Below are 14,907 nucleotides of genomic sequence, written 5' to 3'. Positions count from 1 at the left end.
GTTCATTCCCTGAGTTATTTCAGTGCTTTATTTCCCTGCTTTGAGTGAAAGTAAAAAAAAAAAGAAATATTGTTGAGTAAGGTGGTGTTAATGGTGCTGCCTGTCTCTTATGTTCTTTGTTGCTGGATCTGTGTACCTCCAGCAATGAAGCAATGAATGACATACCCAGGTGGCTCATGTACAGCGTAGCCGTAACTTTTATTCCCTAATGACAAAACTGCATTTGCTTACTGCAAATTAGGAGCAGTAAGCCCCTAATTGATATCAATTTGAGAGGAGGAAAGCCAACAATATTCATAAAATAATGGGGATGTCAACCGGGAGATGATTTTGTTTTTCTATGGTGAAGATAGGTGAATTCAAAAGAAAAACAAGTGTAATTTCTTCGCAGACTGCTTATAATTTTGTCTTGAAAAAAGGCCTAAAAAAAAAAAGTTTCTTTTCTGCTCAAAGACAACTATATTTGCATGCAGTACATTGGCACAGCTATTATAAATACTTTTTTTTCAGGAAACTTTAGCTCTATGATGTTGTCCATATTACTAGAAGGTAGTTTCATCTGCCATGTAATGCAAACAACATAAGTGATACAATAGCTGGATTTCTAAAAATTCTGAATAGAGTTGCATACTCTGTCGTCTTATTGCCTTCTTTTTCATCCTAAAGCTCTCCTTCCGTTGTCCTAGTGTCCACTTCGAGTTTAAGCCTTTTTCTGTGAATTCTTACACTCCTTTTTACTCCAGTGAGACTGACGCAAGGCTTTCACAGCCAGCTTGCTTTGTTTGAAGAGAACTGTCTTAATAAAGTAGGTACCACAAAGGAATCTTTAGCAGCTTTGAAATTAGCTTCTCTGACGCTTAATAATAAATTATTCAACAATTGTTTTAATCTCATTTCATTATCTAATTTAAAATTTAAGTATTTAAGAATAATTTCACAAAACAAAGTATTTTACAGCAAATTATTGGCTTTTCTAATAAATTATTCTACTAAAAATAGATATTTGTGTTTGTATTATAGAATAATTTTTGTAATATTTGTACGTAAGAATGTATGATTCTTGGAGAGACAGACATAGAAAAGGCATACTTAGAGATTTTTTGAAGGAGCAAGTTATCTTTTAAACTGTATTACTTCAAATTTTTTGGCTCGGTCTTTTAGACAAGCTTTGTGAGTCTGAGTGCCCAAAGTTTGGCCTCTAAATCCATAGTGCTGAGGTGTTCTTAAAATGGGGCAGAGGTGATGACGATGACCAAGTTCCAAGGCCATCTGAAAGTCCCCTGAGTGTAGATGCTCATGTAGCATCTTCATTTAACCTGCTGTGGCATCAAGTTGAAGATTTAACATGTAGCCCAGTTTTTAAAATCACTGTGCACCAGGAAGAGCAGTGAACATGCGAAAATGAGCATGAAAACAAGCACTCATTTTTAAACTCTTAAAAAAACAGCCATAGCTGTTTGGTTTCTGTAGAGGCACACCAATAGCATGATTTGTCTGTGACTTATTTTAGATATCTGCTTAAAATGAGATGAAATAACACCTATTTCTCTTCGATGATTAGAAAAGGAATCTAGAGTGACTAGCTCAGAAATAGGTGTCTGTGTCCAGTTAGATGAATCCTATCCTTGTGCTCTGAAAAAGTCCTTAGAAGAATGGTATTGAGTACATAGTGTAAAATGAAGCCTGTCAATGTATGTGAAGTGGTGTGCTGGAAGTATGGATTTCCCAGGGCAATATGAGCCCAGAGCACTGTAAAATCATCTGAAGAGAATGATAGAAACTGTAACTACCATATCTATATCTGCCAATACCTGAGATAAAAACTAAGCAACACAATCACCCAAGTTATCTGACATATAATAGTATTTGAATCCATGAGAGAAATAAATCTGGTTCTTTAGTTACTTGAGTATTTCATCCAAAACCTATTAACATGTACAATATTGGTTAACTCTCAGCTTGCTACATTTAACAAAAATCTCTGTTGCAGGTTACTTAGTTATAGAAAATCCATCAAGTAAGTTGATTAAAGATTTTTATATTGTGGTCATCGGTGAGTCTCAATGTGTGGTTCCCTCCTCTATGTTTATTAGAAAAAAGCTCCAAGCTGCATATAAATCATAAAAGCATGACTAATTGCATGGTAACTGGAGAAATGCTTTCTCTCTCTCTAGGGTGAAGTCTGCATGTCTGTGTTTTAGCTTGGGAAGTAATACAGGGATATTTAAACTCCTTGGGGTTTAAAAACCATGTCATTATGAGAATGAGGTCACTGCAATATTTTATATGTCTAAAACCTTGCAATGTATAAAATGTTTTCTGTGTGACAAAGAAGTATTGTGTACTTTAGAATGTAATGATAACATTACAAACTTCCATTAATGTCAAAACCTCACTTTGGAATGTTGTTACCTATAAAAACAATCCTATCCAACAGTGTTGTTAACATTAGCAATATTAAAAATTTGGTGAGGGGGAATAACAGGGAGAGAAACTGCTTCTCTTTTAATTGACTGAAAACAAACCAAATAAGCATGCTGTATGCAATTTATAATTTTCTGTCTATAAGTATCAGTTTCTGTTGAACTGGAAAACATTATTAATAAACTGCAGTTAAATAAAAATAAAAAGAATGACAAAGAAATTCCCTATAGGTTTCTAATTCTTCTGTCATTACTTTCAGGCCAATAAGCAAGAAATCCTTCCTACAACATGTTGAAGAGCTTTGCACAAACAACAACCTAAAGTTTCAGGAAGAATTTTCGGTATGTTGCTAGCAGTTGTCACAACATCGCAAGACCTTCGGTCGTTTCATGTGTCACATTTCATGTCCATTTTAAGCAGGCAAGGCCATGAAGGACTCTGGCCTTGATAATCAATACCCAATTACCAGGTTGATTGTTTAGAAAGTAATGTTACACTGATTTGGATTCTGCCGTCTATGCTGCAACCTGACCAGAATTATTTACCAAAGTGTCAGCAAAAGATGATTTTCTTTAGATGTTGATCTTTGCATGAACACCATCATATATAGGCTTTTACATATGTAGCAATGCATATGTAGTTTACCTGAGAACAGTTTGTTTAGAAATAGTTTTCTAACATATGGAGAGGTGTATCCAACTGCTTTAAATAAGTTCCTTTTCATGAGTGATGATGACCTCAGAAACACAGCTGACATTTATTCTGTGAAATTTTCAGGCTCCAGTTATAGTGCCATGCAACTCGGAAATGTTTTTCTTTCATTGGTTTTAGTGCAGAAAGTAAAAAGTTTGTGCATGGTGCTTTGCTTTTTGATCCTTTACAAATAATAGGCCATACTTGTCACGCTCTTGAGAAAAGCCTCCATGTGAATAGCCTCCACCTCCTTATGTGAGCAGATGAGCTCAGCAAGCCTGTCCTTCTTCCTGAAAAGAGAACAGCTTTCAAAATATGTATTACATATCATACAATGCATGTATACTTTCAAACTTAAATCTCCAAGTTTTCACTATTTTCATTAACATTTTTACGGCTATCATACTTTTTTTCTCTCAACAGTAGCTTCTCTTCTTGTTATTTCAGAATTTTTATCATCATTTTTAACATATCTAGTCATTTTTCCTCACAAAAATAATTTGTCAGTCTCCAGTGACTTTACTATTCTGGATTTATAGATTTACCATGAATTGCTTATCAGTTGGATTAACAAAACTAAAGACTCAACAATTGGCTTTTCTTCTGCTAGATTATAACATTTCAGTCTCTGAGGGAAAACCAACAAAAGTGTGAAAAGATTAATGGTGTTTCCTACACCTTTTTGTTATGCTCCTTAGTTAAAATTGGTCTGGATTTAATAATAAAAAGCACCATAAAATTCTCTGAGAAATGCAGTAAGGAGAACTTTTTTTCTGAGAGTAGAAGTGTTATTTTACTTGAACAAGAGTGATTATAGTTATATTATGCATGACCAAACAGATGAAAAGTTTTGCTAGCAATAACATTTCCACATACTAATGTTCATCACTGGAAATTTTCTAGTATTACTTTCTTTAGGTGTGACCCACATTGGCGAAGCTTTACAGCATTGTAAAGCCTTAAAACTTAAACAATAGTCTTGACAATCCATTTCAAATTTCAAGAAATACTGAGGCAAAGGCCTCATTCAACTAAATTATATGGTCAACTTGTAATCAACAGGTTTGTATGTCCTCTGGGCTTCCATTTTTTTTCTCTCTGAGCTTCAGCTTCCATCTTCCAGAATATAGTGTTGTCTTCCCAGGTGACATGTCCAAGAGCAGGCAGAACTGCAGGGTAGGTCCAGTCCCTGACTGAGACTATACCTATAGTATTTGCAGTGCCTGTCTTACCAGATGAATAATAGGATTGACAATGTGCTTGAAATGACATCAGAAATGACAATGTAGAGAAACAGACAATGCACGCAACAAAAAAGCAGACCTTGTGATCTTCATCGTTTCCATCCACATGCACGCTTTATTTCACATAAATGATTCAAGGATCCTACAATGTGTGTAGTCAAGATGAGCTCAAGTTATGAACCCATGGACCATTATATCTCAAGCACATAACTAAAATCGTGGTGCTGAGCTTACCTGGACTCTCTGGCCACCTCTGTACTAGTAAATTCAAGTATACCAGGAACTAGACATGAGAACATGATCATTTGCACTAGTAAACTGTTAGTGTATTCCCTATCTTGAATTTTGACTGTTTCAGCTATCAGCCTTCCTGGGCAATTCTGAGATACCTTTTCGTAGGTAAAATAGTCTAGGGATCATTTACAATAGGCAGTTTGTGGACAACAAACCTCGTCTGGAGTTTTGTTAGCATAAATGTGGCTCTTTGCATTTCACTTAGTCTTGGAATCCAGGGACATTTCCGGTCTCATCTAAGTTACTGGATTGACCAAGCTGCTGTGCCTGGATATCTCCAGAGTTCAATATCAGTCCATATGTGGACACGGCCTGTGTGTAGACATGACGAGAAGAAAATCTGGACCTCAGAATGGATCTGGATCCATGTCTTATCAGAAAAGACGAGTTTAAAGAAACCATAGGGAGCCATAGTAACTGATGGTGGGCTCCACCTAGCTGATTTTCAAACTTCCATCTTTCTGGATGATTCATGTATCTCTCAATACCTTTAGGAAACCAAGTTTCGCTAGTAACTGGCAAATTACTGAAACAGAAATACCTCTGTAAGTGTTTTACAGTAACTTCTGTTCATGAATTAAAAAGTGAAATACCTTCAAATGTCACCATAGTACCACAAAAGTGCTACAGTAAATGAAGTGCAAATTATATATATATATATATTCAAAGAGTCTGCAGAGAAATATGGTTTCTGTGATTAATTGTTATTGAATCTGGGAGTCCAAATAGTTTTCCCCAGTTCTGAAAATAATCATTTATACTGAAATCCATACTGATGCAGAAAATTGGTATGAGGCTTCTGAGCACTTGTTCAGATATGGAAGCATCATTACAAAACCAACATAATCTGCTTCTCTATTTCCTCTCTACTACAAATTACTGTACAACATAACTATTTCCAAAGTAGTTAACTGGCAAGATAAGACTCAGAGCAGTGAGGCAAATGAGGCGAGTTGAAGTTCACGTGACTTGCACATGAAATGGGATCCCGTGGCCCATACTATCTGCAAAATGCCACAGGGATTTCGTTTATGTTCTTCCTTCGTGGAAAATTCAATGAAATAAAATTTGTGGGAGAGTTTCAGCTTTCTGAATGAGAGAAATTTTAACATCTCCACCTTTAGCTGTGTTTTACTGCTCTTATCAAACCCTGACAGGAATTCACAGAAGTCTGAGAACAGGGATCTTTCTCTAGGTTCAGTTTTAGGATTGGGGGTTTACTTCTCTAAGGGATTATTGAGACAAAAGGAAGAGGCAACTGAATAGGTAAAAGAAATATACCTTGACTGTGGCAGAGGTTGGTTGAAAGACAAGATTTTAAAGTAATGAGTGCCTTTAAAGATATTTTTCTACAGTACATTACAGTCTTTCATTTAGTTTTCTATTTACTTCATGTCTGTTAAAAGTATTTTTAAAATTTTTAACATACAGATATAAATGTAAAGTCACCTGTGCTTTGTAAGGTGATTTTAAGTCAGAAACTTTCTTTTTAGAAGGGGCATAATCATAGATTTTTCATCTCTAGGAAACACAGATATTTAGTAAGATTTTGAAGGGCATGGATGGCACCTAGTGCCTTGTTAATTTTCAAAGGGAGATGAGCATCTAGTTGTTCTCTGCAGTTCTTCCCTTAGTTCTTTCCCCAAGGAAATACGTGTCAGAGCTAGGACAAGAAGTCAGATCCCTTGTCTGTAAGTCCTTTGCTTTTATCATGAAACCATTTTTTTCCTCTCTTGTTCAGAAGAACCTGCAGTTAAATTATTGACGATATAATTATAGAAGTGAAGTCCTCTTGCTTCAGATCATAGAATTTTTGTCAGATGGTGAAAGAAATAAAGTTCTCATGGGATAATATTGCATATAATACAGTTCAAGAGTTTTGAGATCTCTTCTATATGTCAGACATTATCCATCGCACAAAATAGGATATCAGATTAGATGAATTACTGACTTGGTTTATTACACAAGTTTTTAAGTTATGCCATTTCACTAATGCTCATGTTAAATTATTCTTAATGTCCAAACCCATCAAATAAGACTGGCAAAATATTTGAATTAACAATGAAAGAAAAACACTGAAACAAAAAACACTCCTGCTTTTTGCATTTTTCATTACCTCTCTTCTTTATTTATTTATTCACTAATAATTGCCCATTACATTTTATTTATAGAAGGTAAACTGTCTCAAATACCTGTGCAAAAGAGCACTTGACAGTAATTAACATTGAATCTGATAGCAGGGCTATTTTGAAGGGATTACTCTACACATGCAGCAAAATTTTGTATCGTACTAGTTCAAAGCAATAGGTAGATCTCTTCATTTGTATCTTAGCCAGACACTGAAACAGAGTTGCATATAACGTTTGTCAAACAAAGGGAAAATCTGTTACAATTTAGGTAGTTGATAACTTAGAAATTCTGGCTAGATTCTGGCTTTTCTAAGAGTTTTCTATTCTCTTATCACCGCTAGTAGGAGATCAGCACATTAATATGTTTTCTCCATTAACAAGTTATGAAGTTGTCTCCGCTCTTGTATTCAGCTTTGGAAATTATACCTGATTCTGTACACAAACACCCCCATCAAGTTCATTCCTCAATACGGATAATCTATCCATCTCTGCCCTCCAGCAGGAGAAGTAATGACCAGTTATGAGACTGTAGTATGACCCAAAATAACTCTTCCCACCCCTTTCACACAAAGTCCCGTGAACAATAGCTAATTGCCAGTTGTCTCAACTTAATTAAATTCTCATCAGTTCTCATGCTATGGCAAGAACTCTCCCAAGCTACAGGAGTCAGGAAAAGGCATTATCCAAGAGTAAGGCTGAGTCAGTAGGGCACACTAACTGAGCATGTGGCTTCACGAAGAAACAAAAAAGAACTACCAAAGGTGAGAGGCTGACTTTATCCAAGCTTGTAAAGGTGAAAGTTCATGTAAGCTTTAATTGTTCAACTTGACAGAATTGTCTGCAGCGCTGCATCTAACGTTGCTGGTGTAACTGGGGTTGACAGTGAGGTGGAATGCTGTGTAGTGCATCCAGCTGTTCTTAGAAATGCACTCTGTTGGAGAACTAAAGAATTCTTCCTCTTACTGGAGTGATTGTGTCATTTTTTTATATTCACTGAAGTTGAAATGCAAAGGTTTGCCAACAAACATTGATTTCTCTACAGGAACTTCCCAAATTTCTTGAAGACCTTGCTTCAACTGATGCTGATCTGCCTTGGAACAGGTCTAAGAACCGTTTCCCAAACATAAAGCCATGTATGTGAGTTTACTGACATCTGTTTTGCTCTCTACCTTCAATTGTGCAGCATATATTTGGAATGCAAGTGTATTTTTATTTGCTCTGTCTTTGAAATGGCAGAACAATCATGTTCACATTATGAAATAATTTTCTGTCAAGTAATCTGTCTTTTCATTGTGTTTTTTTACAGACAGTTTTATTTGCAAGTAGCTTTCAACCTGCTCTCACAAGCTTTAACATGCAGGTGCAAGAAACTATAGCCTCACAAGTTTCTTAGCTTTGTAATTCAAGCCATGTAGCAACCTCTTTAACATTTTTCCTTGGGTTTTTTTTTTCCCTTTAGTGAGAAGTAATTTTTCTAAAAAACATATAAAATCCACATGTTTGTGCATTCAGCTACTTCAGGAGCCTAGGTATGCTTTCTTGTGGATATGTGTCCATGTGCTGCAAAGGTTCCACAGAAGATCAGACTGACTGTATGATAACTTATAAGCCAAGGCTAGATTTTATCACAGGAGACAGGAGTCTGTCTCTCTGTACTCAACACTGCTTCATTTTTCAGTTAATAAGACAAGAAATGTCATTATTATTTTAGGCATTAGCTGTGATATGAGATGGGGAGCATGGAATTCCTTGGTTAATAATGCTACATTCTGTGCTATTAACTTTTCAGAGCAGCTGTTCTGTTATCTACTGCCTTGTTCAAGATGTAGTCTAAGTTACAGTCACTAAAAAACTTATATTCGTAACTCACAATTAAATATAAACAGAGGAGTTTCGTAAATCTTTAATTGTATTCTAATTTTTTTTTTTACTAAGTTGACGACCAAATATCAACATTTGGAATGTTTGGCTTCAACATTTACTGATTCACATATGATAGCTTTCCTGGTTTTTATCATTTCTGCATGCACACTGTAGGCCCAAATCGGAAACCCTCAATCTTTTTTTTTTTCTTTTTTTTTTCTGTAATAATGAGCTTACCATATGTAAAAGATGTAAAAGTATGTAAAAGTGTCAGGATATGGCTCAAAGCTGTGACCTGGACAGCAAGTACACAGGAGAGACTGTCAGACCCCTGACCCTGCTGTCTGATTCACATGGAGGACGTCAGTGCTAGAACAGCATGGTTTAAAGTACATTGGCTACCTTTAGGCAGAGGATCTCCCATATATACATCAAATCTGAGGGTTTGGCATGTTCACCATTTCAATAAAAAGATATTATATTAAAATATGTCTGGAACATTAAAGGATGACCATAGAGTAATGGAAATTGGTTAAATTAGTGGTTTACTATGTCAAGTATTGTTAGATTAACAACATTACTTTTGATTTCTTATCACTCCAAGAACACTTGTTACATGTGTCTGTGGTTTTTGAACAGATCTTTTAGTTAACTAGACTTTATTTCCATAATAGATAATAACAACAGAGTAAAACTGATGCCTGATGCTGCTGTTCCTGGATCTGACTACATTAACGCCAGCTATGTGTCTGTAAGTAGAAAGTCTCTCACATTTTTACTATATGTGATTTCTGGTAGAAGAAAGAGTCATAAAATAACTCGCAAGTACAGGATTCTAATTTTCCTTTCATTCACTATGACTACTGTTGCCATGGCATGTTTCAAGTGACTCCTGTGGCATTGAACATGACTAGTTAAAAATATAAATTATCCTATTTTCATTGCTAAGCAATGATTTTCAGTAGTAATCAAAACTTTGTCCCGCAAATTACTTTCTGTAAATTCTTTCATACTATTATAATTAAAGACAATAGTGAAACTCCCAATGAGGTCAATTGTTTAGAGACAAGTATTATTTTGTCTTTTGGTTCAGAAGTTGAAGTAATTATATATGAACAGGACAATGTAAAGATAACTGAACTGGAAAGTTCACAGAAATGGCTAATAATTTTGGTGAATGGGATTGGTATGCCCCTTACGTGGTGAAAGTTACGATGGAGGAAAATAGGCTTCTTGAAGAAGAGACAAGTATTATACTTTTAATCCTCAGCTTTCTTCCTAGACCTTCCGTTTTCTGTGTTCTCAGTAAATTCTTTGTCTATATTTTTCTGTCTCTAGTCTTGCCTGTATCATTTTTTTCCCATTGAAGCTCGAAGTATCACTCATAATTATGCATTTATTATGTTGTAGAAGTGACTGGTGGTCTCAGGTGAGTTCAAGCACTATTCAAATGCAATGCAAGACATGCCGACTGTAGTCTAAACAGATGACACAATGGCAAGTAGAAATAGTTATTTCCAAGTAACTAAGAGACATTGACAGGGAACAAGTGATAGAGGTGAGAATGGATGTCTTAACAGCATCTTTCTTTCTCGTTAGCAAAAGCTATTTATTCACTTTATATAGAATGTCCTGATTCTGACAGGGAGCAGAAAAGAAGAGCCATACTACGTGGTTACTTGAGGCTGGGACTATACACAGAACCACTGAGGAGACCAGACACCTCGGAGCATGGCCAGTTCTTTACCCTCCCTGTCACTGCCATGTCAGGGTTTAGGAAGGGAACACCGGCAGCAGCTTCCAAAGAGCTGCAGTAAAAGCCAGCTGCTGAGATCTTGCATGTCTGTACTGCATACAGACATCTCTCTTTAGGTCACCATTCATCAGTGAATAAACAACTGTAATGTCACCATTTCTCAGGGCTAAAGCTTTGCCCTCTATATGATCTCACTTTCCGTGTTTGTAGATGTGTAAATATATAAATGCAATATATGTAAATATACAAAATGCAAAATCTGTAAATATACAATATGTGTGTGTGTATTTACTTACCTATTTATCTAGGTGTATATACATATGCATACATATAAAAAGAGGTAAAAAGAGATCTCATATATAGTTCTAACAAATGGGAACCTGGATGCTACTTTTATTTTCACTGGTTAAACAAGAAAAAGTCTGTGACTGAACTGTAAGCTTTACATCCCTGAATTACAGTTTCTCACTTCACTCTTAAACTAGGGAGGATTAACATAGTTTCTCACTGCCACCTGTTCTGTATATTATAGATGGAATAAGTAACAGGCAGCTGTGAATTATAGGGTTATAATTCCAATAAGGAGATTCGGTGGTACTATAAACCTCTGTGACAGTTGTTTTGAGCAATAAGCTGAACTCTGGGATATTATAGACTGCTAGCTTTACGGCATAAATTTATTGCTATTATTGCTATTGTTATTTTACACCTTCTGTAGGACATAGAGTTCTGCAGGGTACACTTAGTTTCTTTGAGAAAACAGATCCATGAAAACCTATGCACTGGCAGCATTTACACAGATTTTTTTTCAACAAACTTCCTTCTCCTGAAGTTTTACATCAATTTATAAATGAACAAAACAGTGGAAGCCAACATTAAAATAAAAGTCAACCCCTACAGTAGGTTTCTCAAAGACCTTTTATCAGAGATTATTTGTTTGACTGAGCTCCATCCCTAAGTTACAGTAGACCCCTGCGGATCACTGGAAGGACAATGTCATCAGCGGGGTGTGTAGGTTGCATTAGCTCTCAGACAGCTCTCTAGTTGTTTCCCTGGCTCTACTGCTCCTTAGCACTATTTAGTTCTACTTCGCTGGCCTCTTTCTGACATAGTTTTTGGTAGCCTCTGGCTGGATCTGCAGTATGGCTAGTGTGCAAGCTCGGATATTTTTAAATAAGAATTACTGACCTGACGTCCCTGTAATTTCTCTGCTAAATACATTTCTATTAGGATGTAATTTTCCAGACTTGATTAGAACATTGGTTCATAACTGATCTGTATGTTGGAAAAATGCCATTACTTCCTGAGGTTTCCAAGGCCATCTGCCATACAATGATTAGCCAGGCCTTTGCCAGTTCATTTAGTATGTTTGAGAAGGTTCTAGCCTTAGGCATGATAGCTACAGGCACAACTATGAGTCACATGCAAACTCTTTTTGTCCTTGCCAGCCATTATGTATTAAATATTTTCTTTTTCTTAGGGTTATTTATGTCCAAATGAGTTTATTGCAACTCAGGGACCACTACCAGGAACAGTGGGCGATTTCTGGAGAATGGTGTGGGAGACAAGAGCAAAAACACTTGTGATGCTTACACAATGTTTTGAAAAAGGACGAGTAAGTTACCAGTGTACCAATTGACAGCATTTGATATAATTGGAAATTCTGTATGTAGTTTCTGTCAAAACTGAAATATGATCACTGTTAATTTGTAATCATCTTCCTGCAGATAAGATGTCATCAGTACTGGCCAGAAGATAATAAACCAGTTACTGTGTTTGGGGATATAGTGATTACTAAATTGATGGAAGATACTCAAATAGACTGGACCATCAGAGATCTAAAAATTGAAAGGGTAAGCCAGAACTGGAAGCTGAGTTAATGAAACCCATCCAACACCTTAAGGAATATCAGATGTGCTCCATCCCACGCGACTATCAGTATTATTATTTTACTCTTTTAATGCAAATGCATTGTACCACCTGGTTTTCCTGCATTTTGTTTTCATTCCTGGCTTGGTTTTGGTTTTGTTTTTCCTGAGAATTTTCTCCAGTTTCTGTCACGAAGAGCTTGGATATGTGGCTGACCTGCTGTGAAGGGCCTATCAAGGTTACTGAACCTCTGCTCTGGTGGGAGGTGAAGTTTCTATTTGGACACCTCAGTTGTCTCTTCTAGAAAGGAGTAATCCTAACCATTCTGGGATCAGACAAATCCCTTTGAATGTATCCCTCTCAGATTAAAGGGCAAGATTCTCTGGTGCAGTGCAGCTGTTTTTCATTGTACCACCAGTCATATTGGCCTCCACCCCCAGGAGATTCACCCAATATAAATGAGAATCATCAGCATTACTCCCACTCTTTGTGCTGGGAAGGCGGGTAGGGGTACAGCATAGATGTTCATCTTTCTCGTGATCCGCAACTATAATTTCCACTCTTTGGAAAAATTAGCACCCAGCAGCGTTAAGTCAGACCAGTAGGTGGGCTCAGAAAGCAATCTGGGCGTAATGACCCAAGATGAAGTCAGCCCTCTCTTGCACTCCCAATGCTGACCTGCATTGCATGTAGTCTTGCCAGATCCTGGGAGCTGAGCTCGGTGATCCAAATACGTGCATTGCCATCCTGTGGCATGTGCACATGACAAAAGGAACACAGCAAATAAGGGATTGTCTCAGTGGTCACCCCATAAGGATGTACTGTGCACATAGTACGGACAACTGAACATTTTAAAATGAGTGAGAGAAGATTAACTTTTTTTTCAGCTAAAGTAAGACATAAACAAGACTGGAAAAGGGATTATTTAAAGTAAAAATACATGCCAGCAAAATGCAAATTCACCTGTGTTAACCAAGGTGAGACTGAAAAGAAAACAAAACATAACCTGATTTGACTAAGTGATCCATTTACTCTAGCTGAACTACCCTGAACAAGAAGCTATGTCCTTTATAAACGTCATTAAATGTGCCATATTGCTGACTTCAAGATTGTACTTCATCTTCCATTCACAAATGGATGAATTGTTGATGATCTTCCAGTGAGGGTAAAAAGCATTATGTGAGGCATCTTATTCACAATTATTGCCATATTGCATGCAAAGTCACTTCTCTTTTGGTTTTATGTTGGCCAGTTTGAAAAATACAGACCCAAAGTAGTTACTACACATAATCATTCACAGTTGTTCAGTGGTTCTTGCAGTATGAAAAGATCGAGAGGTTGGTTCAAAATAATTTTTTTTAGAAAGGAACTGGTTCATTATACAACAGTTGATTAAACTGCAGTACTCCTTGCTGCAAGATATTGCGAATGCTAAAAGCTTACTTCATAAAACCTAGACAAATTAATAGAAGAAAATTCTGACAAGTGCTATTAAATTTTGAGATACCGTCTCTATCCAAGGCAGTTCACAAGTCACAATCTATTAAGAATGGAGAGGATATTCTGTGGGCCTATAAACACCTTGTTGTCATGTTTTATGATTTTCCCTAAGATTTTTCCTTGACTACTGTTGGACACAGGATATTGGTCTAGACAGGCCGTTGGCATGACACTGTGTCTTTATTCTTATGTCCTTCATAATTAATGTAGGTATCAGATCATAACCAGCTTTTGAATTACTATTGCAGCTGCTCTGATTGAGAGGGCATCAAACACTTAGAAAATAGATCTGTGTTTAACAATGTATGTGTGCTTCCCTTTACTACACTAGATCAATCCTAGAATGGCTGACTTTCCCTGAATAAATTTGTCATCCCAGTTCAATAAACTTCTAAATGAGCTATAGAAACTTCAACCTGTAATCTACATATCACATTGATACAGTGACTGAAGTCAAATGGGGAGTGACTGCTGAAGTCATTAATACTTCCTGAAAGTATGCCATCTCTTAAAAAAACTGCCATAAGATCTGTGCATGACAAATTATGTCTTGATACATCTTAAAATTATTATGCTATTCTGACTTTGTTTCTTACATAATTGCTGAGAAGGCTACATGTAGCTTCCTGGATCTTCTGTCACCTTTCTTCTTTAAAAATGGTCTTATTTTGTATTTTTCAGCATGGGGACTGCATGATGGTGCGGCAGTGTAACTTTACTTCTTGGCCAGAACATGGAGTTCCTGAAACTACTGCACCAATTATCCATTTTGTAAAACTTATCCGTGCAAGTCGAGCACATGATAATACACCAATGGTGGTTCACTGCAGGTAAGCATATTCACCAAATCATCGTTTAGTATCTTAGAATTTCAAATGCGTATTAACGCTCGAAGAAGTTGCAAGAACAATGAAAACTGAGTGCACAGGTATGGTTCTAGTATGGACAGTAGTGAGGGTTTTTCTAGCCGTGCTCCTTAGTCCTTTCTAGGAGGTAAAATGCCAAAGTGTGTCTGTTCTTCCATCCATGGAAATCCCACTGAGGTGATGTCAGTGAAGTAGTTACTTCAACAATTACCATAAGGCACTGCTGGATTTCTCTCAATTTTCCTCTTTATCATAAAAAGACTAATAGC

The 14,907-nt window shown here is 36.6% G+C and overlaps 1 protein-coding gene across 1 annotated transcript in view; it reads left to right on the top strand.

The window, feature by feature from the left end:
• Positions 1-14,907, top strand: part of PTPRQ (protein tyrosine phosphatase receptor type Q) — a 105,876-nt gene that overhangs the window by 85,114 nt on the left and 5,855 nt on the right. Inside the window, exons 36-42 of the mRNA XM_065631747.1 lie at positions 1,991-2,017; positions 2,684-2,765; positions 7,827-7,917; positions 9,322-9,398; positions 11,884-12,018; positions 12,131-12,256; positions 14,454-14,602. Of these exons, the coding sequence (XP_065487819.1) occupies positions 1,991-2,017; positions 2,684-2,765; positions 7,827-7,917; positions 9,322-9,398; positions 11,884-12,018; positions 12,131-12,256; positions 14,454-14,602 (687 nt within the window). The remainder of the gene's footprint in view (positions 1-1,990; positions 2,018-2,683; positions 2,766-7,826; positions 7,918-9,321; positions 9,399-11,883; positions 12,019-12,130; positions 12,257-14,453; positions 14,603-14,907) is intronic.

The sequence above is a fragment of the Caloenas nicobarica genome, chromosome 1, assembly GCF_036013445.1.
Source record: "Caloenas nicobarica isolate bCalNic1 chromosome 1, bCalNic1.hap1, whole genome shotgun sequence".
Taxonomy (NCBI): Eukaryota; Metazoa; Chordata; class Aves; order Columbiformes; family Columbidae; genus Caloenas; species Caloenas nicobarica.
Note: the sequence above shows the minus strand (reverse complement) of the source record. Positions and strands in the feature narration are given on the sequence as shown.